At 41.4% G+C, this 27,350-nt stretch overlaps 1 protein-coding gene across 22 annotated transcripts in view; it reads right to left on the reverse strand.

The window, feature by feature from the left end:
- Nucleotides 1-27,350, reverse strand: part of RIMBP2 (RIMS binding protein 2) — an 817,544-nt gene that overhangs the window by 217,285 nt on the left and 572,909 nt on the right. For all 22 annotated transcript variants that reach the window (XR_013223594.1, XM_077293289.1, XM_077293285.1 and 19 more), the window contains one exon: nucleotides 12,763-12,813. Coding sequence is in view for 21 of the 22 variants with exons in the window: in XM_077293289.1 (XP_077149404.1) it covers nucleotides 12,763-12,813 (51 nt within the window). In the remaining variant the exon portion in view is untranslated. The remainder of the gene's footprint in view (nucleotides 1-12,762; nucleotides 12,814-27,350) is intronic.

Here is a 27,350-nt window from a genome sequence, read left to right on the forward strand (position 1 = left end):
GTTTGTGATCGTTTTTCCAAAATGGTCCATTTGGTACCCTTGCCTAAGTTGCCTTCCTCCTCCGATTTGGTGCCATTGTTTTTTCAGAATGTGGTTCGTTTACATGGTATTCCGGAGAACATTGTGTCCGACAGAGGATCCCAGTTTGTGTCCAGATTTTGGCGATCCTTTTGTGCTAAGATGGGCATTGAATTGTCTTTTTTGTCAGCCTTCCATCCTCAGACGAATGGTCAAACCGAATGAACTAATCAGACCTTGGAAACTTATTTGAGATGTTTTGTTTCTGCTGACCAGGATGATTGGGTGACCTTTTTGCCATTGGCTGAGTTCGCCCTCAATAATCGGGCTAGTTCTGCTACTTTGGTTTCACCTTTCTTTTGCAGTTCTGGTTTTCATCCTCGTTTCTCCTTGGGTCAGGTTGAGTCTTCTGACTGTCCTGGGGTGGATTCTGTTGTGGATAGGTTGCAGCAGATTTGGAACCATGTGGTGGACAATTTGACTTTGTCCCAAGAGAAGGCTCAGCGCTTTGCTAACCGCCGTCGCTGTGTGGGTCCCCGACTTCGTGTGGGAGATTTGGTATGGTTGTCTTCTCGTTATGTCCGATGAAGGTTTCCGTTTGGACCTCCCAACATCGTTTGCCATTCATAATGAGTTCCATAGGTCATTGTTGCGGAGATATGTGGTGCCTGTGGTCCCTTCTGTTGATCCTCCTGCTCCGGTCTTGGTCGAGGGGGAGTTGGAATATGTGGTGGAGAAGATCTTGGATTCTCGTATTTCGAGACGGAGGCTTCAGTACCTAGTGAAATTGAAGGGTTATGGTCAGGAGGATAATTCCTGGGTTGTCGCCTCCGATGTCCATGCGGCCGATTTGGTTCGTGCCTTTCATTTGGCTCGTCCTGATCGGCCTGGGAGCTCTGTTGAGGGTTCGGTGACCCCTCCTCAAGGGGGGGTACTGTTGTGATTTCCGTTCTCGGGCTCCTTCCTGTGGTCATGAGTGGTACTGTGTGAGTTTGGTCTTGGGCTCCCTCTGGTGGCCTTTAGCGATATGGCTGGTCTTGGCTGGGCTCAGCTGTTTCATCTCCTGCTAGGCTGGGCCTATTTAACTCACCTGGACCTTTATTTGTCGCCTGCTGTCGGTGTATTCAGTCCTGATCCTGTGCTCTCCTGAATATTCCTTGTGACCAGTCTCCTGCTATGAGAAGCTAAGTTTGCTTGTTCAGTTTCTCATTATTTCCTTGAAAACGTTTATCATTATATTATGAGTTCAGCCCAGCTTGCTTTTATGTGATTTTTTGCTTGCTGGTTAGTTCTGGGGTGCAGAGTGCGCCCCTCACAGCGTGAGTCGGTGTGGGGGTTCTTGTATTCTCTGCGTGGTTTACTTTTGATAGTTTTTGTACTGACTGCACAGACACCTATCTATTTTCTGCCTATCTAGTATTAGCGGGCCTCATTTGCTAAATCTGTTTCATCTCTACGTTTGTATTTCCCCTTGACTCACCGTTATTATTTGTGGGGGGGCTATCTAAAACTTTGGAGTACATTTCTCTGAGGCAAGTGAGGTCTTTGCTTTCTCTCTAGGGGTAGTCAGTTTCTCAGGCTGTGACGAGACGTCTAGGTTTTCAGGTAACGTTCCACAGCTGCCTTTAGTGTGTTTGGATAGGATCAGGATTGCGGTCAGTATAGCTTCCACATCCCCAGAACTTGTCCTATATACTCAGGGTATATTTGTCAGGTCAGTTTGAGATCCTACCACCAGGATCATAACAGCAGTGGTCAGAATGATGCCCTATGCAAGGCTGAGTGCAATTAGAATACTAGGCAGCCACCCCACGGATGTTTCGTGGGTTGGTAAGTGGTTTTCAGTATTTTGTACCTGCGCTGCCCCGCCTTTAGCATGGGGGATCTGTTGCATTCTGTTTGCGCACTTGTGTCCTAACATGGTATTGGAAGTATAGCTGGTTTTTCTCTCTTTCAGTTATGTTTTTATTGATTTTTTAGTCCTTTTTTTTTCAGGGATATCTTAATGCCCTGCCTCAAGTGACCAGAGTTTGTTGGCAGTTCATGGATGACAAAGGCATCAGTGCCATTGACTGGCCCTCACACTTCCAAAGCTGAATCCAAATGAGAACCACTGGAACATTATGCATTAATGCATCCGATGCTATCAAGTAGCACTAGAAACTGTCCATAAGCTCATCGATGCCCTGATCCAGGATTGAGAGATGACCATTACCAACCATCTCATCTGGAGCAAGCTCAGATGCTGTGTGGACTGTCTAAACGCACGTGGGGATCATCACATTAGTCATCATCAGTCACATTATAAGCTGCCATGATGAAATTCAAGCAAATTGGATTAGTCTGTGATTTCAATTTTTTTCTTTGATTTTTGGGTTGGGATCCACCCCTCAATTGGTTCATGATAGCTGTTTCCATTGGTCGTTTATGTCCTTTTGTGCAAATTACTTAATTTATAGCAGAAAAGAGTTTCAACTTGAATCTTTCATTAATCGAGATCTGATATAGGATTTAATGGTTTCCTTAATTTTTCTATATCTTATCTAAAGCAGTATACTGTATATATATATATATATATATATATATATATATATATATATATATATATATATATATACAGTGGGGCAAAAAAGTATTTAGTCAGTCAGCAATAGTGCAAATTCCACCACTTAAAAATATGAGAGGCGTCTGTAATTTACATCATAGGTAGACCTCAACTATGGGAGACAAACTGAGAAAAAAAAATCCAGAAAATCACATTGTCTGTTTTTTTTATCATTTTATTTGCATATTATGGTGGAAAATAAGTATTTGGTCAGAAACAAAATTTCATCTCAATACTTTGTAATATATCCTTTGTTGGCAATGACAGAGGTCAAACGTTTTCTGTAAGTCTTCACAAGGTTGCCACACACTGTTGTTGGTATGTTGGCCCATTCCTCCATGCAGATCTCCTCTAGAGCAGTGATGTTTTTGGCTTTTCGCTTGGCAACACAGACTTTCAACTCCCTCCAAAGGTTTTCTATAGGGTTGAGATCTGGAGACTGGCTAGGCCACTCCAGGACCTTGAAATGCTTCTTACGAAGCCACTCCTTCGTTGCCCTAGCGGTGTCCTTTGGATCATTGTCATGTTGAAAGACCCAGCCACGTTTCATCTTCAATGCCCTTGCTGATGGAAGGAGGTTTGCACTCAAAATCTCACGATACATGGCCCCATTCATTCTTTCATGTACCCGGATCAGTCGTCCTGGCCCCTTTGCAGAGAAACAGCCCCAAAGCATGATGTTGCCACCACCATGCTTTACAGTAGGTATGGTGTTTGATGGATGCAACTCAGTATTCTTTTTCCTCCAAACACGACAAGTTGTGTTTCTACCAAACAGTTCCAGTTTGGTTTCATCAGACCATAGGACATTCTCCCAAAACTCCTCTGGATCATCCAAATGCTCTCTAGCAAACTTCAGACGGGTCCGGACATGTACTGGCTTAAGCAGTGGGACACGTCTGGCACTGCAGGATCTGAGTCCATGGTGGCGTAGTGTGTTACTTATGGTAGGCCTTGTTACATTGGTCCCAGCTCTCTGCAGTTCATTCACTAGGTCCCCCCGCGTGGTTCTGGGATTTTTGCTCACCGTTCTTGTGATCATTCTGACCCCACGGGGTGGGATTTTGCGTGGAGCCCCAGATCGAGGGAGATTATCAGTGGTCTTGAATGTCTTCCATTTTCTAATTATTGCTCCCACTGTTGATTTCTTCACTCCAAGCTGGTTGGCTATTGCAGATTCAGTCTTCCCAGCCTGGTGCAGGGCTACAATTTTGTTTCTGGTGTCCTTTGACAGCTCTTTGGTCTTCACCATAGTGGAGTTTGGAGTCAGACTGTTTGAGGGTGTGCACAGGTGTCTTTATATACTGATAACAAGTTTAAACAGGTGCCATTACTACAGGTAATGAGTGGAGGAAAGAGGAGACTCTTAAAGAAGAAGTTACAGGTCTGTGAGAGCCAGAAATCTTGATTGTTTGTTTCTGACCAAATACTTATTTTCCACCATAATATGCAAATAAAATGATAAAAAAACAGACAATGTGATTTTCTGTATTTTTTTTTCTCAGTTTGTCTCCCATAGTTGAGGTCTACCTATGATGTAAATTACAGACGCCTCTCATCTTTTTAAGTGGTGGAACTTGCACTATTGCTGACTGACTAAATACTTTTTTGCCCCACTGTATATGAACAACAACATTTGTATTTATTCAGTGTAGAGTATGAGCGCCATGCATAGGAATTTTGGCATTCTATAAATGAGGTTATTAATGGTTGAGGAATGTTCTGCCACTCTGCACATAGACACACAAATCAATAGATCGGCTGCCAATAGCTCCATTTGCAATTCCTGAGCATTGATGTCCCAGATGTGCTTGGCGAGAGACAAGTCTGAAGACCCTGCAGGCTGTAGTGGCATGCTTAGGACAAGCAGAATGCTCACAGTAGGACAAGTATCATGCTGTGTGGTGGTATCATGTTCAAAACTGGCTCCTGGAACACTGTGGAGAAATTGTGGCTTGTGTGCCTGGAATATAAATAAGATGGGTTTGGCTACTGTACATTATACCTCTCCACATCATAATCTGAGAAGTAGTAATGGAGAAATATTACATAGTGAAAGACTCCTCATAGTGTTGTCCACATGGTTTCATAAGATTCGAAGGATGATGTGAAGTGATCCATTCTGTATTGCAACTGAAATTAGACCTCACATACAGTATCAAGCACAATTGCAAAGGTAAATGCCAGTAGCATACCTATCGATGCTTTGATTTTCATAACGCCACAATTTTTCCTTACATATACAAAAAATAGTATTGTGCAATAGTTTTAGGCATTCCTGTAAAAAAATTCTGCCAAGTATGGATGTTTAAAAAAATAAAAGTGTTAATATATTTTTTTTTATCAATTAACAATATGCACAGTGAAAGAACAAAAGCAAAATCCAGATCAATATTTTTGCGTTTCCGTGTGGTCGCCGCACACATCAAATAGCCGCACACATCCCAATGTTAAAGATAGGTACGCAGGACACATGGAGCAGTTGGCGGGGCGTAGGCAGGGCTTCAAGGACCGCAATTGTGAATGTAGCCTAGGTAATTGTTTGCATCAGAAATTTTTAGGGGCGTCATCACAAAAGGGGTGAATACATATGCACATGCCATTTTTTTGCTACTTCATCCCATACATTTAATTTATGCCTATATTTTTCTAACTTCACCAACTTAGACTATTTAGTGCTGATGCATCACACACAAATCGGATTTTTAAAATATTTAAACACATGTTGTAATGTAAAGAAAAATAAGTCAAATTCCAAGGGGGATGAATACTTTTGAAAGCAAGTGTACTGTGCATATATACAGTATATACAGTAAACCAATTTCAGTACTGTAATTATGTAGCCATAAGGTATTCTATCAACGGTCTCCTCAAAGTCTGTTACCCTTCTGTTACTATAACGCGATATTCTGAAGATGGTACTTGGAGAGCAGCCGCTGATAACGATTTTCTTGCCAATGCTCTGCTCTATTAGCTGAATTGTTGCCTCTTGTAAAGTGATCAATGCTGGTAATAAATACTTTTAGGAATTGGTGATACTGCAATTCCTTAACATAACACTGGCTTCAGTAAAAGTCAAAATATTCAACATTCATATATTTCCAAAATTGGTAGCAGAATGTGCTTATGCCATATAAATATCTGAATGTCAGACTCATTTCCCATACGTGTGGGTGTAGATTAATTCTGTTATCTGTCCAGTAGAGTTTGGACTGGGAATAAGCAAGTACAGAACTCAATGTGGTTATTTATTAGCTTCTGTGTTCTGAGGGAGGAAATCAATTTTAATATATATGATAATGTCACCTGTAAGTGAGGAACGCCAATCCCAGGGAAAATGACCGTGTGAAGATTACATCTATCTGTTGAGTCGCTACATCAGTTTAATGCTGTACTGGACGTATAATATCCACGAATGGAACAACAAATCAGACATGTAATATCAGTACTGAGATGTTATTCATATTTAAATTGCATTTTGTACTGTTACAGAACGGATTAAGTAGGTGCTTCCTATAGTTTAGTTTCTAACTAACTATTGAAAATGCTTTCTTCTTTTAATAAGCCAGGTTGGAGCAGTTTTCTCCCCCCTTCCCCCACAAACAAACTCAAAAAAGAATTTTTACCCCACCACCAAGGGGCAGCTCTATATAGAGCTGTTATTCAGATAAATAGGAGCAGTTTGATCTGAAGTGATTGGCTCCTGTTGATGATGTCTTCTGACTTTACTTAGTATATTGGAAAAATGCTGCTGATTTCTAAATACAAAGCCCAGATCTCTCTACGAGCAGGAATTACCGTATTTTTCGGACCATATGATGCACTTTTTTCCTTCAAATTTGGGAGGAAAGTGTGGGGTGCGTCTTATGGTATGGATGTAATATGTGGGGAGGGGGCAGCGGTGAGTGGGATTGCACTGGGATTTCCTCGCAGGAGGCAGGAAAATATCCCAGCTGCAGGAATTCAGCACTGGGGAAACCACCTGGTCCCGAAGATTAAAGTGAAGGACTATTCATTAGCCAATTCCCCGCCCACCTGTCAGCAAAGAGCAGTGAGCGGGGAGCAGCAAATGAATATCCCTCACTTAAACAGCGGACCCACATGGTTTCCCCAGCGCCGGATTCCTGCAGTGGCTGGGGAGATCGTGTGTCCGGTGGAGAAGGGGGCAGGAGCACGGTGCCACAGGAGGGAGGGATGCCGCATACATAACAGAACAGCCCCTGCCCGGTCTGTGCTGGATGTTGAATGGTTGGCATAGTACCTGTAAGAGGTCATGAAGAGGGCGGGCTGGAGCATCACATGACAGCACAGAGCCCTCCCTCTTCATGATGTCATCACAGGTCCTTCAGACATGGCACTAGAATCTGCAGGCTTCCTCTTATGACCTGTACTGTGGAGAGGCAACAAGAGGGAGGGCTTTGTGCAGTTATGGGATGCTCCAGCTCTTTTCCTCACTACAGCGTGGCTGGCTGGCTGCAGGACCAGCACAACCTGAACAACTAAGAATTAATTAAAAGGATAGTCATTACAACACACAAAAATGCACTCTGCCACTCCTGTGGTGAACTATAACTCCCAGCATGCCATAGGATCTGCATGACATTCTGGGAGTTATAGTTCTTACATGGGATCTTAAAGCAGCCCTCCAGTCTTATTTTTCAATGCTGGAGTGGTGCTTTAAATATAAGCCCTGTGCCCCCCATTCTTATACTCACCCTCCAGTGTCTTCATATAGTACTCAGACACCACACTGGTCCCGCAGCACCATCTTCTACACGTAGCTCCAACAGAATAACATACCGTACTATTATATATAATAACACCACATATAATAGTATGTTATTTATATTTTTAAATATTTTACCACATTTTTTTGCTTCAAATATTTTTTCCCCTATTTTCCACCTCTAAAACCTGGGTGCAACTTATAGTCCGGTGCATCTTATAGTCTGAAAAATACGGTAAGACTAAGCAGCAGTGTGGTGGCAATAAATACAAACTTGTTGCCATCATGCAATGAGTCTACTCTTAGAATACAGGCTTCTGTATCTATGTCTACCGAGCAACACTGACAGGCTACAATAAAGAAGACTCCATAGTAAGAGGCAGGAGAAGAGCCTTTAAAACATAAGTACAGCTACATAATAATTATTAGCATCACCTTGATTTAATATTGTTTGTGAAAACGTGCTGTCTTGTATCTGATGGGAAATAATTTGCTCACACAGATGGAGGATATTCCTCTTTATTTCTTCATCATTTCCCATTACATTATATTATTGTGTAGTCCTGTTGCTTATTTGTATAAATCCTACATAAAACAGTGTAATCCAGTGTTTCTTAAAAGGAGTTTTCAGAAACACTGGATTTTCTAAGTCCTGATAAAGGGTTCCGGAGAACACAGCACCAAGGAAATTTGTCACTTCAAGCCTCCTCAAGTAAGTACATCTGATAGCACTGGACACAAATCGTACCATCCTTTACCCACACCTATATTAAGCTTCTCTGAGGCAGGAAGAGCATTTGAGGATCTTCAGAAATGGAAACATTTTTTGACGGGTTACACTGAGCTGATAAGGTACGGAATCATTGCCCACTTTCAGTCTCACGTAATGCTAATTTTTTAAGACCTAAGAGAGTTCATTATTATTCTTATAACTGTAATGATAATGTTTTTTCTTTTTCATGAAGACCACCTGCAACATTGTACGTGCAGTCCCATCTGCCGACAGCACCAGGAGCTAAACAAACCGATATCTAGCTGTGAAAAGCTTAGTGGTCCGGCGGGCGGTTCTACTCAGTCATATATGTAACCACAGCTATCTGTGTATATACACCTAACAGGGGAGGCAGTGTGTGATGACAGCCATCAGTGTATATACACCTAACAGGGGAGGCAGTATGTGATGACAGCCATCAGTGTATATACACCTAACAGGGGAGGCAGTATGTGATGACAGCCATCAGTGTATATACACCTAACAGGGGAGGCAGTATGTGATGACAGCTATCAGTGTATATACACCTAACAGGGGAGGCAGTATGTGATGACAGCTATCAGTGTATATACACCTAACAGGGGAGGCAGTATGTGATGACAGCTATCTGTGTATATATACCTAACAGGGGAGGCAGTATGTGATGACAGCTATCTGTGTATATACACCTAACAGGGGAGGCAGTATGTGATGACAGCCATCAGTGTATATACACCTAACAGGGGAGGCAGTATGTGATGACAGCCATCAGTGTATATACACCTAACAGGGGAGGCAGTATGTGATGACAGCCATCAGTGTATATACACCTAACAGGGGAGGCAGTATGTGATGACAGCCATCAGTGTATATACACCTAACAGGGGAGGCAGTATGTGATGACAGCTATCAGTGTATATACACCTAACAGGGGAGGCAGTATGTGATGACAGCTATCAGTGTATATACACCTAACAGGGGAGGCAGTATGTGATGACAGCTATCTGTGTATATATACCTAACAGGGGAGGCAGTATGTGATGACAGCTATCTGTGTATATACACCTAACAGGGGAGGCAGTATGTGATGACAGCCATCAGTGTATATACACCTAACAGGGGAGGCAGTGTGTGATGACAGCCATCAGTGTATATACCCCTAACAGGGGAGGCAGTGTGTGATGACAGCCATCTGTGTATATACACCTAACAGGGGAGGCAGTGTGTGATAACAGCCATCAGTGTATATACACCTAACAGGGGAGGCAGTATGTGATGACAGCCATCAGTGTATATACACCTAACAGGGGAGGCAGTATGTGATGACAGCCATCAGTGTATATACACCTAACAGGGGAGGCAGTATGTGATGACAGCCATCAGTGTATATACACCTAACAGGGGAGGCAGTGTGTGATGACAGCCATCTGTGTATATACACCTAACAAGGGAGGCAGTGTGTGATAACAGCCATCAGTGTATATACACCTAACAGGGGAGGCAGTATGTGATGACAGCCATCAGTGTATATACACCTAACAGGGGAGGCAGTATGTGATGACAGCCATCAGTGTATATACACCTAACAGGGGAGGCATTATGTGATGACAGCCATCAGTGTATATACACCTAACAGGGGAGGCAGTATGTGATGACAGCCATCAGTGTATATACACCTAACAGGGGAGGCAGTATGTGATGACAGCCATCAGTGTATATACACCTAACAGGGGAGGCAGTATGTGATGACAGCCATCAGTGTATATACACCTAACAGGGAAGGCAGTGTGTGATGACAGCCATCTGTGTATATACACCTAACAGGGGAGGCAGTGTGTGATGACAGCCATCAGTGTATATACACCTAACAGGGGAGGCAGTGTGTGATGACAGCCATCAGTGTATATACACCTAACAGGGGAGGCAGTATGTGATGACAGCCATCAGTGTATATACACCTAACAGGGGAGGCAGTATGTGATGACAGCCATCAGTGTATATACACCTAACAGGGGAGGCAGTATGTGATAACAGCCATCAGTGTATATACACCTAACAGGGGAGGCAGTATGTGATGACAGCCATCAGTGTATATACATCTAACGGGGGAGGCAGTATGTGATGACAGCCATCAGTGTATATACACCTAACAGGGGAGGCAGTATGTGATGACAGCTATCTGTGTATATACACCTAACAGGGGAGGCAGTATGTGATCACAGCTATCTGTGTATATACACCTAACAGGGGAGGCAGTATGTGATGACAGCTATCTGTGTATATATACCTAACAGGGGAGGCAGTATGTGATGACAGCCATCAGTGTATATACACCTAACAGGGGAGGCAGTATGTGATCACAGCTATCTGTGTATATACACCTAACAGGGGAGGCAGTATGTGATGACAGCTATCTGTGTATATATACCTAACAGGGGAGGCAGTATGTGATGACAGCCATCAGTGTATATACACCTAACAGGGGAGCCAGTATGTGATGACAGCTATCTGCGTATATATACCTAACAGAGGAGGTAGTATGTGATGGCAGCTATCTGTGTATATACACCTAACAGGGGAGGCAGTATATGATGACAGCTATCTGTGTATATACAACTAACAGCCATCTATGTATTTACACCTAACAGGGGAGGCAGCCAATCACTGATTAGAATCACCCCCTTTTTGGCTAAGCCCAAAATAAGTTGGGGCTTCAATTAATAAAACACAGGTTGTACTGACAAGGAAAATGCAAAGTACTACATCTGGGCAATAAAAATGAAAAAAGCATATACAGAATGGGAGGAATAGGGCTAAGCATCAGCACATGTGAAAAAGACTTGGGTATACTAATAGATCATAAACTGAGCATGCGTCAACAGTGTGATGCAGCAGCAAAAAAGGCAAATGCAATTCAGGGATGTATTAACAGACCTGCAACATTGTATGTGCAGTCCCATCTGCTGACAGCACCAGGAGCTAAACAAACAGATATGTAGCTGTGAAAAGCTTAGTGGTCCGGTGGGCGGTACTACTCAGTCATATATGTAACGACAGCTATCTGTGTTTATACAGCTAACAGGGGAGGCAGTATGTGATGACAGCTATCTGTGTATATATACCTAACAGGGGAGGTAGTATGTGATGACAGCTATCTGTGTATATACACCTAACAGGGTAGGCAGTATGTGATGACAGCTATCTGTGTATTTACAACTAACAGCCATCTATGTATTTACACCTAACAGCGGAGGCAGCCAATCACTGATTAGAATCACCCCCTTTTTGGCTAAGCCCAAAATAAGTTGGGGCTTCAATTAATAAAACACAGGTTGTACTGACAAGGAAAATGCAAAGTACTACATCTGGGCAATAAAAATGAAAAAAGCATATACAGAATGGGAGGAATAGGGCTAAGCATCAGCACATGTGAAAAAGACTTGGGTATACTAATAGATCATAAACTGAGCATGAGTCAACAGTGTGATGCAGCAGCAAAAAAAGGAGAATGCAATTCAGGGATGTATTAAGAGAAGCATACAGTCTAGATCACGCAAAGTCATTATTGCCCTCTACTCCTCTTTGGTCAGACCTCATCTGGAATACTGTATCCAGTATTGGGCATCACATTTTAAAAAAGACATCAACAAACTGGAGCAAGTTCAGAGAAGAGCGACCAGAATGGTGACCGGTCTGCAAACCATGTCCTATGAGGAACGGTTACAGGATTGCGGAATGTTTAGCTTGCAAAAAAGACTGAGAGGAGACTTAATAGCTGTTTACAAATATCTCAAGGGCTGTCACATTGTAGAAGGATCATCTTTATTCTCATTTGCACAAATAAAGACTAGAAGCCATGGGATGAAGCTGAATGGGAGGAGACACAGATTAGATATTAGAAAAAACTTTTTGACAGCTAGGGTGATCAATGAGTGGAACAGGCTGCCACGAGAGGTAGTGAGTCTCCGTCAATGGAAGTCTTCAAACAGAGGCTGGACAGACATCTGTCTGGGATGATTTAGTGAATCCTGCTTTGAGCAGGGGGTTGGACCAGATGACCCAGGAGGTCCCTTCCAACTCTACCATTCTATGATTCTTTGACTTTTTTCCCCCAGAAATCTATATATCAATCTCTTCAGTTCTTTCCCATCTAGAACCATGATGGCCGTAAATTGCACAGCTGACAGGTTCCCCCAACAGTAGACAATGAAAATAAACAACTCTCAATTCACTATTGTATCTACGCATATACATGTAAGATATACATACAGAACAAGAAATGTCCAGAATATAAATGAATATATAATTCATTAGTATTATTGGTAACCTTGTTAGGAAGCTGAATATCTGTATATAATACAATGTAGTGCTAAATAAATAATTGGTACTTTGTGATATAGAGACAGCATGTGTACCCTATGATAATACTATGGGACTGAACATTTGTTCAGTTAGCGATCATTATTTTAGTTCAGCATGAGGAATTTTGCCTATAGGACAGAGTCTGGTGAAATTTCACATTTTTGCTAATCTCTTCCTGGAAGGAAAGGTAAAAACGGCTGGCACTCATGGCATTAGAATATTAAAATTAAATCTATTAGTCCAATAATAACAGATATGGAGCTAAGGTGACCACAAAAAAGTCTTTGAATTATTACTCACCTCTAGTAGCTGAACTGCACCTTCATGTTCTTTCTTGGCTTCGACCTGGGCCTTCAGAAAAAGAAAAGAGTCGAACATTGGCGTCTTTCAGCAAACAACTGATCTCAGGAATCCTAATATGTGACTTATTGTTACCAATTTCAGCATGCAAGTGTACAACAGCAAATTACTAACTTGTAGGGGAGAGTAATCTCTGTTCAGAACTGCACAGAACAGGTCAGGTGTTAGAACATCTGTCATACCTTCCTCAAAGATAAGAACAGTCATTTCTTCCCCAGACAGTACAGATATAAAGCACTTATTGTCCTATACCAATAAAGCAGTATAAGAAATATCAGATTAAAAATCTCTGCACCATTTATCAACACAAGCACAATCAATGGCCGCCTCGGCTCACGGTTGCATGGAAACAGAATGAGAATGAGTTTACTTTGTCTTTGACCAATATTTAGCTCCATTAAAAAGCTTTCAACCTTGATAAACAACTAAATGGAGGTAAAATTGCCCATAGCATGTTGGGTGACTATTATACAACCTGCGCCAGATGCCAAATTCTACATTTGATGCAGCATTTACAATACTCGCCGACAAAATTATTACTATTATGTGAAAAAAATTCTAATTTCAATTTTGAAAAAAAAAACACATTAGAATAAAAAATCCAATGCCTCTGGCATTAAGAACAATTCTTTGCTATCTTTCAACAGCCATTAAAATCCCAGCAGAGATAACATTGTAAAAAGCAAGCACAACATACCTACACGTTCCAAGTTGCTAACCGCTGCATTTACACTGAAAGATTATTAACACTCATTCGTGATAATCCTTCAGTGTAAACCGGCTGCCGATCACCCAATGAACCAGCAAAATGATCGTTCATCAGGTGAAATGCTCTTTTGTGTAGCTCAACAGATCATCTTTCTCGACTATGCAACATCCCGTGTAAACAGCACAGAACAATGGCAGCCTATGCACAGAGTGATCTATTACAGACTGTTTACGTTGGTCTGCCTGTGTAAACAGGCTACTAAATGACCACCAATCGGTAAATGTTTATCAATCAACGCTAGTTTAGACCTACCGGTTGGTCTGTGTGAATGAACCCATAATTATGGTACCATTTGTACTGGTTAGCCACTCAAAACGCATAGGTGTGTGGCGCCTGCTTTTTACCATGTTTTCTCTGCTGGGGTTTTAAGGGCTGTCGAAAAATTAAGACAAATTTAATTTCCTTAATCTTTATGGCTGAATGTTTGATTTTTTTTCTATTTTTGCTGGAACACTGAACAGAAGCGTGGTCCGTGCCTGGGTAAGTACACTATCCACACCCGGAGAGCAGATTCTTGATATCTTTTGCATTTATAACAGTAGAATATACATACATGGACACAATTGTTGGTAAGTAAGAGAAATCAATAATGGCCACTGTGGTCACTGAAATTACTTGAAACTGACAAAAGTAATTTTCAATTTAAATTTTATGACGATCAGTTATTGTAAATCAGACATCACCTGTTCAATATGACGCTGGATCAGCTCCTGACATACAAAGGGATCCAACATAAGACATAGTGGTTTGTCCAATGTAACAAAACATTAGGAAGTCCTGAGGTGCAGTTAAGACCTCCACCCCTAGCAGGGGTAATATAAAATACACTATATGGACAAAAGCATTGGGAAACATCTCTCAGTCATTGAAATCAATCCACAGCTACAGAAAATTCACCCCTTAGCCAAACAATCACCCTTTGTAAATGTTGTAAAATAATGGGTCGTTCTAATTCCCTCGCTGAATTCATGAGTGGTATTGCAAAAGAATGTAATCAATCAGTTCGTGAAATCTTTTCTTTATAATATATTCCATGATCAATTCTGAGTGATATCATTGAAAGCGGAAGCATTTAGAGAACACAAAGACTGAACCATAAGCTGTAGACCACATAACGCTATAGAGCGGCCTCACCGAGTGCTGAGATGCACAGTGCATAGATGCTCTGCTGGATCAACAATTGTTCCAAACCCTCTCTGGCATTAACATATGCACAAAAACTGTGTTCTGGGAACTTCGTGGCATGAGTTTCTACGGTTGAACATCTGCACACAAGCGTTACCAAGTACAGTGTAGATGGAGTGGTGTAAAGCAGTCCGACAATGGAATGTAGAACAATAGAAAGGTCAAATAATAAATCACACTTTACTATCTGGCAGTCTGGCTGATGAATTTTGATATGGCAAATACCAGGAGAAAGTTACCTGCCTGACTGCTTTGTCTCAACTGTACAGTTGGTGGAAGAGGAATAATGCTAAATGGTTGTTTTTGATGGGGGACCTAGGTCCCTTAGTTGCAGTAAAGGTACATCTTAATAATTTGACGTAACAAGACATTTTGGAAAACTGTATGCTTCTGGAGAAGGCCACAGTGTACAAAGCAAGGTCCATAAAGTCATGGATCTTTTTAATCATAGACCTGAGACAGGGACAAGGGGGAATCCTCTACGTCTGGAGGAAAGAAGGTTTAACCTCTTTCTGTCATCGGACGTACTATTCCGTCCATGTGGGGTGGGCCCTACTTCCCAAGGATGGAATAGTACGTCCAGCGCGATCGGCCGCGCTCACGGGGGGAGCGCGGCCGATCGCGGCCGGGTGTCAGCTGACTATCGCAGCTGACATCCGGCACTATGTGCCAGGAGCGGTCACGGACCGCCCCCGGCACACTGCGATCAAACAGGATCGCAGTGTGCCGGCGGTATAGGGAAGCATCGCGCAGGAAGGGGGCTCCCAGCGGGCTTCCCTGAGACGATCGGTACAAGGCGATATGCTCACCTTGTACCGAGCGTCTCCTCCCTGCAGTCCCTGGATCCAAAATGGCCGCGGGGCTGCATCCGGGTCCTGCAGGGAGGTGGCTTCACAGCGCCTGCTCAGAGCAGGCGCCGGGAAGCCTCCCTGCTGTGCTGTGTAATCAGTGCACAGCAAAGTGTCAGATCGGCGATCTGTCAGTTTATTGTGATGTCCCCCACTGGGGCAAAGTAAAAATGTAAAAAATAAAAAAAATACATGTGTAAAAAAAATAAAAATAAAATCCTAAATAAATAATAATAAAAAAAAAATATTGTTCCAATAAATACATTCCTTTAGCTAAATAAAAATAAAAAAACAATAAAAGTACACATATTTAGTATCGCCGCGTCCGTAATGACCCGACCTATAAAATTGTCCCACTAGTTAACCCCTTCAATGAACACGTTAAAAAAAAAAAAAAAACGAGGCAAAAAACAACGCTTTATTATCATACCGCCGAACAAAAAGTGGAATAACATGCGATCAAAAAGACGGAAATAAATAAACATGGTACCGCTGAAAATGTCATCTTGTCCTGCAAAAAACTAGCCACCATACAGCATAATCAGCGAAAAAATAAAAAAGTTATAGTCCTCAGAATAAAGCCATGCAAAAATAATTATTTTTTCTATAAAATAGTTTTTAACGTATAAAAGCGCCAAAACATAAAAAAAATATAAATGAGGTATCGCTGTAATCGTACTGACCCGAATAATAAAACTGCTATATCAATTTTACCAAACGCGGAACGGTATAAGCGCCCCCCAAAAAAAAAATCGGAATAAAAAGCGATCAAAAAATGTCACATGACCGAAAATGTTACCAATAAAAACGTCCACTCATCCTGCAAAAAACAAGACCTCACATGACTCTTTGGACCAAAATATGGAAAAATTATAGCACTCAAAATGTGGTAACGCAAAAAACATTTTTTGCAATAAAAAGCATCTTTTAGTGTGTGACGGCTGCCAATCATAAAAATCCACTAGAAAACCCGCTATAAATAGTAAATCAAACCCCCCCTTCATCACCCCCTTAGTTGCAAAAAATTAAAAAAATTAAAAAAATGTATTTATTTCCATTTTCCCATTAGGGTTAGGGCTAGGGTTAGGGCTAGGGTTAGGGTTAGGGCTAGGGTTAGGGCTTGGGCTAGGGCTAGGGTTAGGGCTAGGGTTAGGGTTGGGGCTAGGGTTAGGGCTACAGTTAGGGTTAAGGTTGGGGCTAAAGTTAGGGTTGGGGCTAAAGTTAGGGTTGGGGCTAAAGTTTGGGTTTGGATTACATTTACAGTTGGGAATAGGGTTGGGATTAGGGTTAGGGGTGTGTCAGGGTTAGGGGTGTAGTTAGGGTTACAGTTGAGCTTAGGGTTAGGGGTGTGTTTGGATTAGGGTTTCAGTTATAATTGGGGGGTTTCCACTGTTTACGCACATCAGGGGCTCTCCAAATGCGACATTGCGTCTGATCTCAATTCCAGCCAGTTCTGCGTTGAAAAAGTAAAACAGTGCTTCTTCCCTTCCGAGCTCTCCCGTGCGCACAAACAGGGGTTTACCCCAACATATGGGGTATCAGCGTACTCAGGACACATTGGACAACAACTTTTGGGGTCCAATTTCTCCTGTTACTCTTGGGAAAATACAAAACTGGGGGCTAAAAAATAATTTTTGTGTAAAAAAAAATATTTTTATTTTCACGGCTCTGCGTTATAAACTGTAGAGAAACACTTGTGGGTTCAAAGTTCTCACAACACATCTAGATAAGTTCCTTGGGGGGTCTGGTTTCCAATATGGGGTCACTTGTGGGGGGTTTCTACAGTTTAGGTACATTAGGGGCTCTGTAAATGCAACGTGACGCCTGCAGACCATTCCATCTAAGTCTGCATTCCAAATGGCGCTCCTTCCCTTCTGAGCTCTCCCATGCGCCCAAACGGTGGTTCTTCCCCACATATGGGGTATCAGCGTATTCAGGACAAATTGGACAACAACTTTTGGGGTCCAATTTCTCCTGTTATCCTTGGAAAAATACAAAACTGGGGGCTAAAAAATAATTTTTGTGGAAAAAAAATGATTTTTTATTTTCACGGCTCTGCATTATAAACTGTAGTGAAACACTTGGGGGTTCAAAGCTCTCACAACACATCTAGATGAGTTACTTAGGGGGTCTAGTTTCCAAAATGGTGTCAATTGTTGGGGGTTTCAATGTTTAGGCACATCAGTGGCTCTCCAAACGCAACATGGCGTCCCATCTCAATTCCAGTCAATTTTGCATTGAAAAGTCAAATGGCGCTCCTTCCCTTTCGAGCTCTGCCATGCGCCCAAACAGTGGTTCACCCCCACATATGAGGTATCAGCGTACTCAGGACAAATTGGACAACAACTTTTGGGGTCTAATTTCTTCTCTTACCCTTGGGAAAATAAAAAATTGGGGGCGAAAAAATAATTTTTGTGAAAAAATATGATTTTTTATTTTTACGGCTCTGCATTATAAACTTCTGTGAAGCACTTGGTGGGTCAAAGTGCTCACCACATATCTAGATAAGTTCCTTAGGGGGTCTACTTTCCAAAGTGGTGTCACTTGTGGGGGGTTTCAATGTTTAGGCACATCAGAGGCTCTCCAAACACAACATGGCGTCCCATCTCAATTCCAGTCAATTTTGCATTGAAAAGTCAAACGGCGCTCCTTCCCTTCCGAGCTCTCCCTTGCGCCCAAACAGTGGTTTACCCCCACATATGGGGTATCAGCGTACTCAGAATATATTGTACAACAACTTTTGGAGTCCAATTTCTTCTCTTACCCTTGGGAAAATAAAAAATTGGGGGCAAAAAGATAATTTTTGTGAAAAAATATGATTTTTTATTTTTACGGCTCTGCATTATAAACTTCAGTGAATCACTTAATGGGTCAAAGTGCTCACCACACATCTAGATAAGTTCCTTAGGGGGTCTACTTTCCAAAATGGTGTCACTTGTGGGGGGTTTCTACTGTTTAGGCACATCAGGGGCTCTGCAAACGTAACATGATGCCCGCAGACCATTCCATCAAAGTCTGCATTCCAAAATGTCACTACTTTCCTTCCGAGCCCCGACATGTACCTAAACATATGGGGTATCAGCGTACTCCGGACAAACTGGTTTCAATGTTTAGTCACATCAGGGGCTCTTCAAACGCAACATGGCGTCCCATCTGAATTCCAGTCAATTTTGCATTGAAAAATCAAATGGCGCTCCTTCGCTTCTGAGCTCTGCCATGCGCCCAAACAGTGGTTTACCCACACATATTGGGTATTGGCGTACTCAGGACAAATTGTGCAACAATTTTTGGGGTCCATTTTCTCCTGTTACCCTTTGTAAAATAGAACAAATTGGAGCTGAAGTAAATTTTTTGTGTAAAAAAGTTAAATGTTCATTTTTATTTAAACATTCCAAAAATTCCTGTGAAACACCTGAAGGGTTAATAATCTTCATGAATGTGGTTTTGAGCACCTTGAGGGGTGCAGTTTTTAGAATGGTGTCACACTTGGGTATTTTCCATCATATAGACCCCTCAAAATGACTTCAAATGAGATGTGGTCCCTAAAAAAAAATGGTGTTGTAAAAATGAGAAATTGCTGGTCAACTTTTAACCCTTATAACTCCCTAACAAAAAAAAATTTGGGTTCCAAAATTGTGCTGATGTAAAGTAGATATGTGGGAAATGTTACTTATTAAGTATTTTGTGTGACATATCTCTGTGATTTAATTGTATAAAAATTCAAAGTTGGAAAATTGCTAAATTTTCAAAATTTTCGCCAAATTTCAGTTTTTTTCACAAATAAACGCAGGTAATATCAAAGAAATGTTACCACTATAATGAAGTACAATATGTCACGAGAAAACAATGTCAGAATCACTGGGATCCATTGAAGCGTTCCAGAGTTATAACCTCATAAAGGGACAGTGGTCAGAATTGTAAAAATTGGCCCGGTCATTAACGTGCTAACAACCCTTGGGGGTAAAGGGGTTAAGCATAATAACAGACGCGGATTCTTTACTGTAAGAGCAGTGAGACTATGGAACTCTCTGCTGTATGATGTTGTAATGAGTGATTCATTACTTAAATTTAAGAGGGGACTGGATACCTTTCTGGAAAAGTATAATGTTACAGGGTACATACACTAGATTCCTTGATAGGCGTTGATCCAGGGAACTAGTCTGATTGCTGTATGTGGAGTCGGGAAGGAATTTTTTTCCCCAATGTGGAGCTTACTCTTTGTCACATGTTTTTTTTTTTGCCTTCCTCTGGATCAACATGTTAGGGCATGTTAGGTTAGGCAATGGGTTGGACTAGATGGACTTAAAGTCTTCCTTCAACCTTAACCCCTTTCTGACCTCGGACAGGATAGTACGTCCGAGGTCAGAAGCCCCGCTTTGATGCGGGCTCCGGCGGTGAGCCCGCATCAAAGCCGGGACATGTCAGCTGTTTCTAACAGCTGACATGTGCCCGTAATAGAATCGCGATCTGCCCACGCCTATTAACTAGTTAAATGCCGCTGTCAAACGCAGACAGCGGCATTTAACTACCGCTTCCGGCCTGGCGGCCGAAAATGAGCGCATCGCCGACCCCGTCACATGATCGGAGGTCGGCGATGCTTCTCCATTGTAACCATAGAGGTCCTTGAGACCTCTATGGTTACTGATCGCCGGTAGCTGTGAGCGCCACCCTGTGGTCGGCGCTCACAGCACACCTGCAATTCTGCGTCAGGGGGAGGCACGCCGCCGAAACGCGCATAGGGGTCGTGGCACCATCCTCTGAGTGTTTGGGTAAGGTATTTTCACTACTGTCTGGCCTACCTGTCTGTTAAACTGTCGCCAACTTGCTTGTTGGTATCTAGCGATTCTTGCCACAGTGGCTCTGCTATTACAATAGACGTTAGGATGGTCTGATTCTATTTATTACCTGCATCTCATTATTTTTGTTTTTGCCATCACTACCTATATATAATACGTGGTAGTCCAGTTCCAGTTCTTTTTCTTTTTGATATTTATATACACTCAGAGGGGTGCCACCAATTTTTGTTGGCTCACTAATGCTACACACATATGGCTACCAGGTGTGTGTTTCTTTTTCTTGTATTATGTATGTGATGGGGATTATATCCCTTGTGTTTTATTTATAATAAAGATTATTTCATGAATTGTTCAGTATACGCATTTTCTTTTTATATGATTTCAAGTATATAGCGTTGAACATGTATATATATTTTCCGCTATTGTAGACGCCCTATGTAGTTGCCACTGATGGCTAGTAGATTCAATATACATGCGTCTTATTTGTCAAAGGTAATCATTTGATTGTTTATAACTATGTAACTATGTAACTATGGATGGGTAGGCTTAGTGGGGAAGAACTTAACTGTTCCACAGAGAGCCCTGACCTCAACTCCATCAAACACCTTTAGGACAAACTAGAATAGAGAACCATGACCACGCATATAGTACTAGTTAGTTAGTTAGTTATTTTGTTGTTAGTGGTCGTAACCATGGATTCCTATGCTACTGCAGTGCCCTACACATGGGGTAAACAACATAGCAAATCACAGGAACTATACTATATTTCTAATTGAAGGCATTTGCTAATATTATTATTAGTACACCTACAGGTGTGGGGAACCTCAGGCCCCAGGGCCATTTATGGCCCTCGATGACCTTTTATCAGGCCCCCGAGCAGATTCTCAGGGGCTGCATTCTCGGGCAGGGAGGTGTATTTTGATTACAACCAGCTCATTAATTTCTTTTTGCTCTGTTAGCACACACACACACACACACACAGTGTTCACTACTGAACACTGAAGGGCATGCAATGAAAGATTACATCCTGAAACCAGTGCCATAGTCATGATGCACTTTGTGGGCAGAGTTTGCACGGCCCCCAAAGGATGGTAGAAATAACCAAATGGCCCTAGGCAGAAAAAAGATTCCCCACCCCTGACCTACGACATATTAGAATAGGATCTTGGAGATGGGAATACCCTTTTAAGCTTCTAATTAAAAAAGATTAAACCATATTAATACATTTTCTTTACCAAGCTTTCCCTTATCTTCAAATACCAGTTTGGTCCAAGAAGCTAGACTTCAACCTTGTGTTTGACAGGAGAGAATTTCCTGTTTCAGGATATCATCACTGTAGTTTGGCTCATTTGAACAGCTAAGTCACCCACTTCTCTGACATAGCTTATGCATACGGTTGACAGAGAAGGGTGCAGGATTACCTTCTGAAATACTGAAATGAGCAGTCAACCTGCCCACACACCACTGATGTCATGATGACAAAGAAAGTGCTGAAGCCAGAAGTTCCTCTGACATTAATTTATTTTCATTACAATTAAGTGGAAGATAATTATGCCCTAAAAAACACTATGTCATAAGGTATGGTTCATGTTAGCTTTGTGTGAACAAGATTTTTTTGTTGAAGCCATGAGCTGGCATCACTCCAATCTGTTGGGCTTTCCTTAGACAGGTTGAAAAGCATAGTATACTGACCTAGTCTACCTAGTAAAAAAATAAAAATAAAATAAAAATTGATAGATCCCGTGAGAGTTATTGGGACATTTAGATCTTATGGTTTGATTTATTAAAAAAAATACAACAGACCATCAAAGATAATTTCAACTTCTGAATAAATTAATGAATTTGAATATTCAGGAATATTCCTTGATGAGGTATATATTGGTTTGTTATAAATAGATAAAATAGACAGAAGAACAAAATATGGTCTATTAAATACATACAAAAGTAGATATTATTTTACTTACGTGTGATGCTATTTAATATTCCCATTCAATTCTATGGATTGGGGAATCTACTAATCAGCCATTTGATGGAGGTTATTGTATTCTTTTATATGCAAGAGCATGAACAGATCAGGGCTTACCAAGTTTGTAAACCTGTTGCCTGCTGATATTGATAGAAATTGATCTCAGAAGGTGGGAGTGCTGCTGAGAATTGTAGACCATCAACTGTATTAATGAAAAAGACTGAGAAAACTGCACGTCCCGATTACTTGTATAAAAACATCCAAATTATATTCCATCTTGTTTAAAAAGAAAAAAAAAAGATTATTGTAGCATTGCATATACTACATAAAAAACTGACCCACTTCTGGTATGTAGCAGCACTTAGTCATAGTGATTAAAGAATAGCCACCGGGAAATTCAGGGCCCCATACTGGCAAAATTTTCAGGCTTTGAGACTCAACCCAGGCTCCACCCCATACAGGGGAAAAATACCACCACACCGTAATCAGATCACATATTACCACCATATACTGACCGAATAATACCACATGCAAGGGAGAAATACTGAAACACCATGACCAGACCACATAATACACCACACTGTGATCAAATAATATCACATAAAAGAAACAAATACAGTCACACCATGACCAGACCACCAAATTACCACCACATAGTGACCGTATAATACTACATACATACAAGGAACAAATACCACCACACCATGACCTCACCACATATTACCACCACATAGTGACAGAATAATACCACATACAAGGAACAAATACCATCATACCACTACCAGACGACATATTACACCACATAGTGACTGAATAATACCACATTCAAGGAAAAAATACCACCACATCATAACCAGACCACATAGTGACCAAATACTACAATACTGATCATTTATAAAAAAAAAAACACAATACTAATATTACCATAGGTGCCATTATACACAGGAGAACTGTATATAGTATGTAGTGTACAGGTAAAATAGGGATCACTAGCGACATTATACACAGGAGCTCTGTATATAGTGTAAATTGTACAGATAATACAGGAATTACCAGTGACATTATAAACAGGAGCTCTGTATATAGTTTTTTAGTGTAAAGGTTATACACGGATCAACAGTGACATTATACACAAGAGACCTATATATAGTGACAGTGTACTGGTAATAAAGCGATCACCAGAGACATTATACACAAAAGCCCTATATATAGTGTCAGTGTACAGGTAATACAAGGATCACCAGTGCCATCATATACAGGAGCTCTGTACTTAGTTCACAGTGTATAGTGTATGTGTTCAAGTAACACATTGACTCACCAGTCTCTAGTTAAAGTTCTTCACCTTCACTTTTCTTGGCGCAGACAGCCATCACTTCTTTCAACAAGGGCTCACATCTGCAGAAAATAACACACAGTTATCCAGAGCACCTCTTCCTGAGCACATTCCTCACTTTTACCCCAACTTCTACACTATGCAGCAGAATGCAGACGTGCACCGCCATTAAAATATAATTAGCTATTATGCAACCAACCATTTCACATATAAATTGTAATCCACCACTGTGCCCCCACCAACTATACATAGCCACTTTCCCCACCCAATAAATATATAAATAAGCACCTGTGCTCTTCCCCCCAATTCAATACCAATCACACTCCTGCATCCTCAACTCCCCCACTCTATTCTTCCCGCTCCCCTGATTAATTATATTTACATTCCCCCTCTCAGCCCCAAGTCATTATTGTCATGTCCTCTCTGTCCCCATCCCCACCCTCTCTGCATCAGCTACTCTTCCTCTCAGTTTATCATCATTTGCCGTCCTCCATCCTTCACCCTTAATTCATCATTATTATTTATTTATATAGCAACATTGATTCCATGCTGCTGTACATGAGGAGGGGTTAAATACAAATTACAGACATCACTTACAGTAAGCAAATTAACAATGACAGACTGATACAGAGGGGTCATCATTTGCTCTCCCCACCTTCTATACATCATTTACCCTCCCCACCCTCAATTGATCATCATTTACTGTCCCCCATCCCGCAGCCTCAATATATCATCATTGACTCCCCCTACCCTCAATTCATCATTATTTTCTTTCCTTCCATACTCAAGTCATCATCATTTGCTCTCCCCACCCCCCACCTTCAATACATCATTTGCTGTGCCCCATCCCCCACCCTCAATACATCATTTGCTATCCCCCATCTCCCACCCTCAATTCATTTGCTGTCCCCCACCCTCAATAAATCATTTGCTGTTCCCTGCCCCCACGCTCATTTCATCACCATTTGCCCTCCCCCTACACCCATTTAATTCATTTTATTTAAAAAAAAGTTTTCATACTCACCTCATACAATTCCCTGCAGCTACACTTATGGACTGGTATCCCAAGTGTGCATATATGCCGTCACTGCATACATGATGTCATTGCGTAGATGCTGTCACCAGCATGTCACAGAAAAGCTGGAGGAAGCTCCCCCGCAGCCGCACTGCCGTTCTGTTTTGATGGCAGTGGAGCTCCAAGAAAGCTCCCTGCACCAAGATATGCACCACTGGAGCACAATGCATTGTTATACTCCTGGGGCCCGGTGAGCAGAATCAAAAGCTTCTGCTCACCAGGTCCCATACACCAGTAAAGGCAGTAATGCCCTGATGGCGGCCATGCAGCTACATGACAGAAGCACGTCAAATGTTTTCTATGTAGTAATGCAATACTACAATATGCTGTTAATGGAATATAATTTGGATGGGAAATTTTCTCTATCTTTTTCAGTAGTCCTATTCTATTATTTTTTTCTTTGTTAAATTGATCTTTGGGTTTTACTTTTTTTAGATTTCTCTATTGGGCGAGTGTATGATTACTATCTTATACAGTGAAGGAAATAATTATTTGATCCCTTGCTGATTTTGTAAACTTGCCCACAAGAACAGTCTATAATTTTTAGGGTAGTTTAATTTTTAACATTGAGAGATAGAATATCAAAAATAAAATCCAGAAAGTCACACTGTCTAAATTATATAAATTTATTTGCATTTTGCAGTGAGAAATAAGTATTTCATCCTCTATGAACCATTAAGCCTTCTGGCTCCTACGGACCAGTTAGATGCTCCTAATCAACTTGTTACCTGCATTAAAGACAGCTGTCTTACTTAGTCACCTTTATAAAAAAACTCCTGTCCACAGATTCAATTAATCAGTCCAACTACAACCTCTACAACATGGGCAACACCAAAGAGCTTTCTAAGAATGTCAGGGACAAGATCACAGAACTGCACAAAGCTGGAATGGGCTACAAAAGCATACATAAGATGCTGGGTGAGAAGGAGACAACTGTTGGTGCAATAGTAAGAAAATGGAAGAAATGACTGTCAATCAACATCGATCTGGGACACCATGCAAAATCTCACCTCGTGGGGTATCCTTGGTCATGAGGAAGGTGAGAGATCAGCCTAAACCTACACGGGGGGAACTTGTTAATGATCTCAACGCAGCTGGGACCACAGTCACCAAGAAAACCATTGCTAACACATTACGCCGTAAAGGTTTAAACTCCAGCAATGCATGCCCGCAAGGTCCACCTGCTCAAGAAGGCGCATGTGTAGGCCTGTCTGAAATATGCCAATGAACACCTGTATGATTCTGTGAGTGATTGGGAGAAGGTGCTGTGGTCAGATGAGACAAAAATGGAGGTCTTTGGCATTAACTCAACTCGCCGTGTTTGGAGGAAGAGAAATGCTGTCTATGACACAAAGAACACCTTCCCCACTGTCAAGCTTGGAGGTGGAAACATTATGTTTTGGGAGTGTTTCTCTTCTAAGGGCAGAGGACTACTTCACCGCATCAATGGGAGAATGGATGGAGCCATGTATCGTAAAATCCTGAGTGACAACCTCCTTCCCTCCGTTAGGACATTAAAAATAGATCTGTGCTGGGTCTTCCAGTAAGACAATGACCCAAAACATACAGCCAAGGCAACAAAGGATTGGCTCAAAAAGAAGCACATTAAGGTCATGGAGTGCCCTAGCCAGTCTCCAGACATTAATCCCATGGAAAACTTATGGATGGAGTTGAAGCTCCGTTTTGCCAAGAGACAGCCTCAAAATCTTAATGACTTAGAGATGATCTGCAAAGTGGAATGGACCCAAATTCCTCCTGACATGTTCACAAATCTCATTATCAACTACAAAAAACATCTGACTGCTGTGCTTGCTCTATCTCTCAATGTTACAAATTAACCTACCCTTAAAATTATAGACTGTGCACGTCTTTGTCAGTGGGCAAACTTACAAAATCAGCAAGGGATCAAATACTTTTTTCCTTCACTGCAATAACAAAGAACAGCTACCCCTTTACCATCACTGTGGCTCTGCAGACATCAGTGCAAGAAAAATCTCTCTACAATAGTTTTGTACCTGTGGATATCAGAATATGGTATATTCTGCTAGCATGAATTACTATTTAAAATAGAATGCTCAAATATTTGAGTAAATATACCAAAGCTGTGAATTTAATGGGACATCGACATTACAGAGGAGGGGCACAAGGCTTGGGACCATCCTCCAGGAGTTAGAGAATTCAAGTACCTGGTGATAAAAGTTGGGAAAGTAGTAGATTTTTTAGGTTGCCATGTAAACAAGCATTATTTATGCATTATGTGATGTTTATGCAGTGCCATGTTAGAACTCTTACAAGTGACTTTATTATACAGTGATACATCGCTGCTACTTTTCATTGCATTACTAAGCAAATCTCAAAATTACTCAACCCCAATGCAAATTAGTGGGTTTTTTTTTTGATTGTTTTTTATATACAACTTTGTGCTGCTTGCAATAAACCAATTAGACATGAACAATTGAAATAACTCAACACATCTAATATAACAAGTGATTTCTCCAAATTCAACACAAAATGCCACTTTTAATAACTACTGCAGTCTCAGAATTATTCAACCCC

Source organism: Ranitomeya variabilis, chromosome 1 (genome assembly GCF_051348905.1).
Source record: "Ranitomeya variabilis isolate aRanVar5 chromosome 1, aRanVar5.hap1, whole genome shotgun sequence".
Taxonomy (NCBI): Eukaryota; Metazoa; Chordata; class Amphibia; order Anura; family Dendrobatidae; genus Ranitomeya; species Ranitomeya variabilis.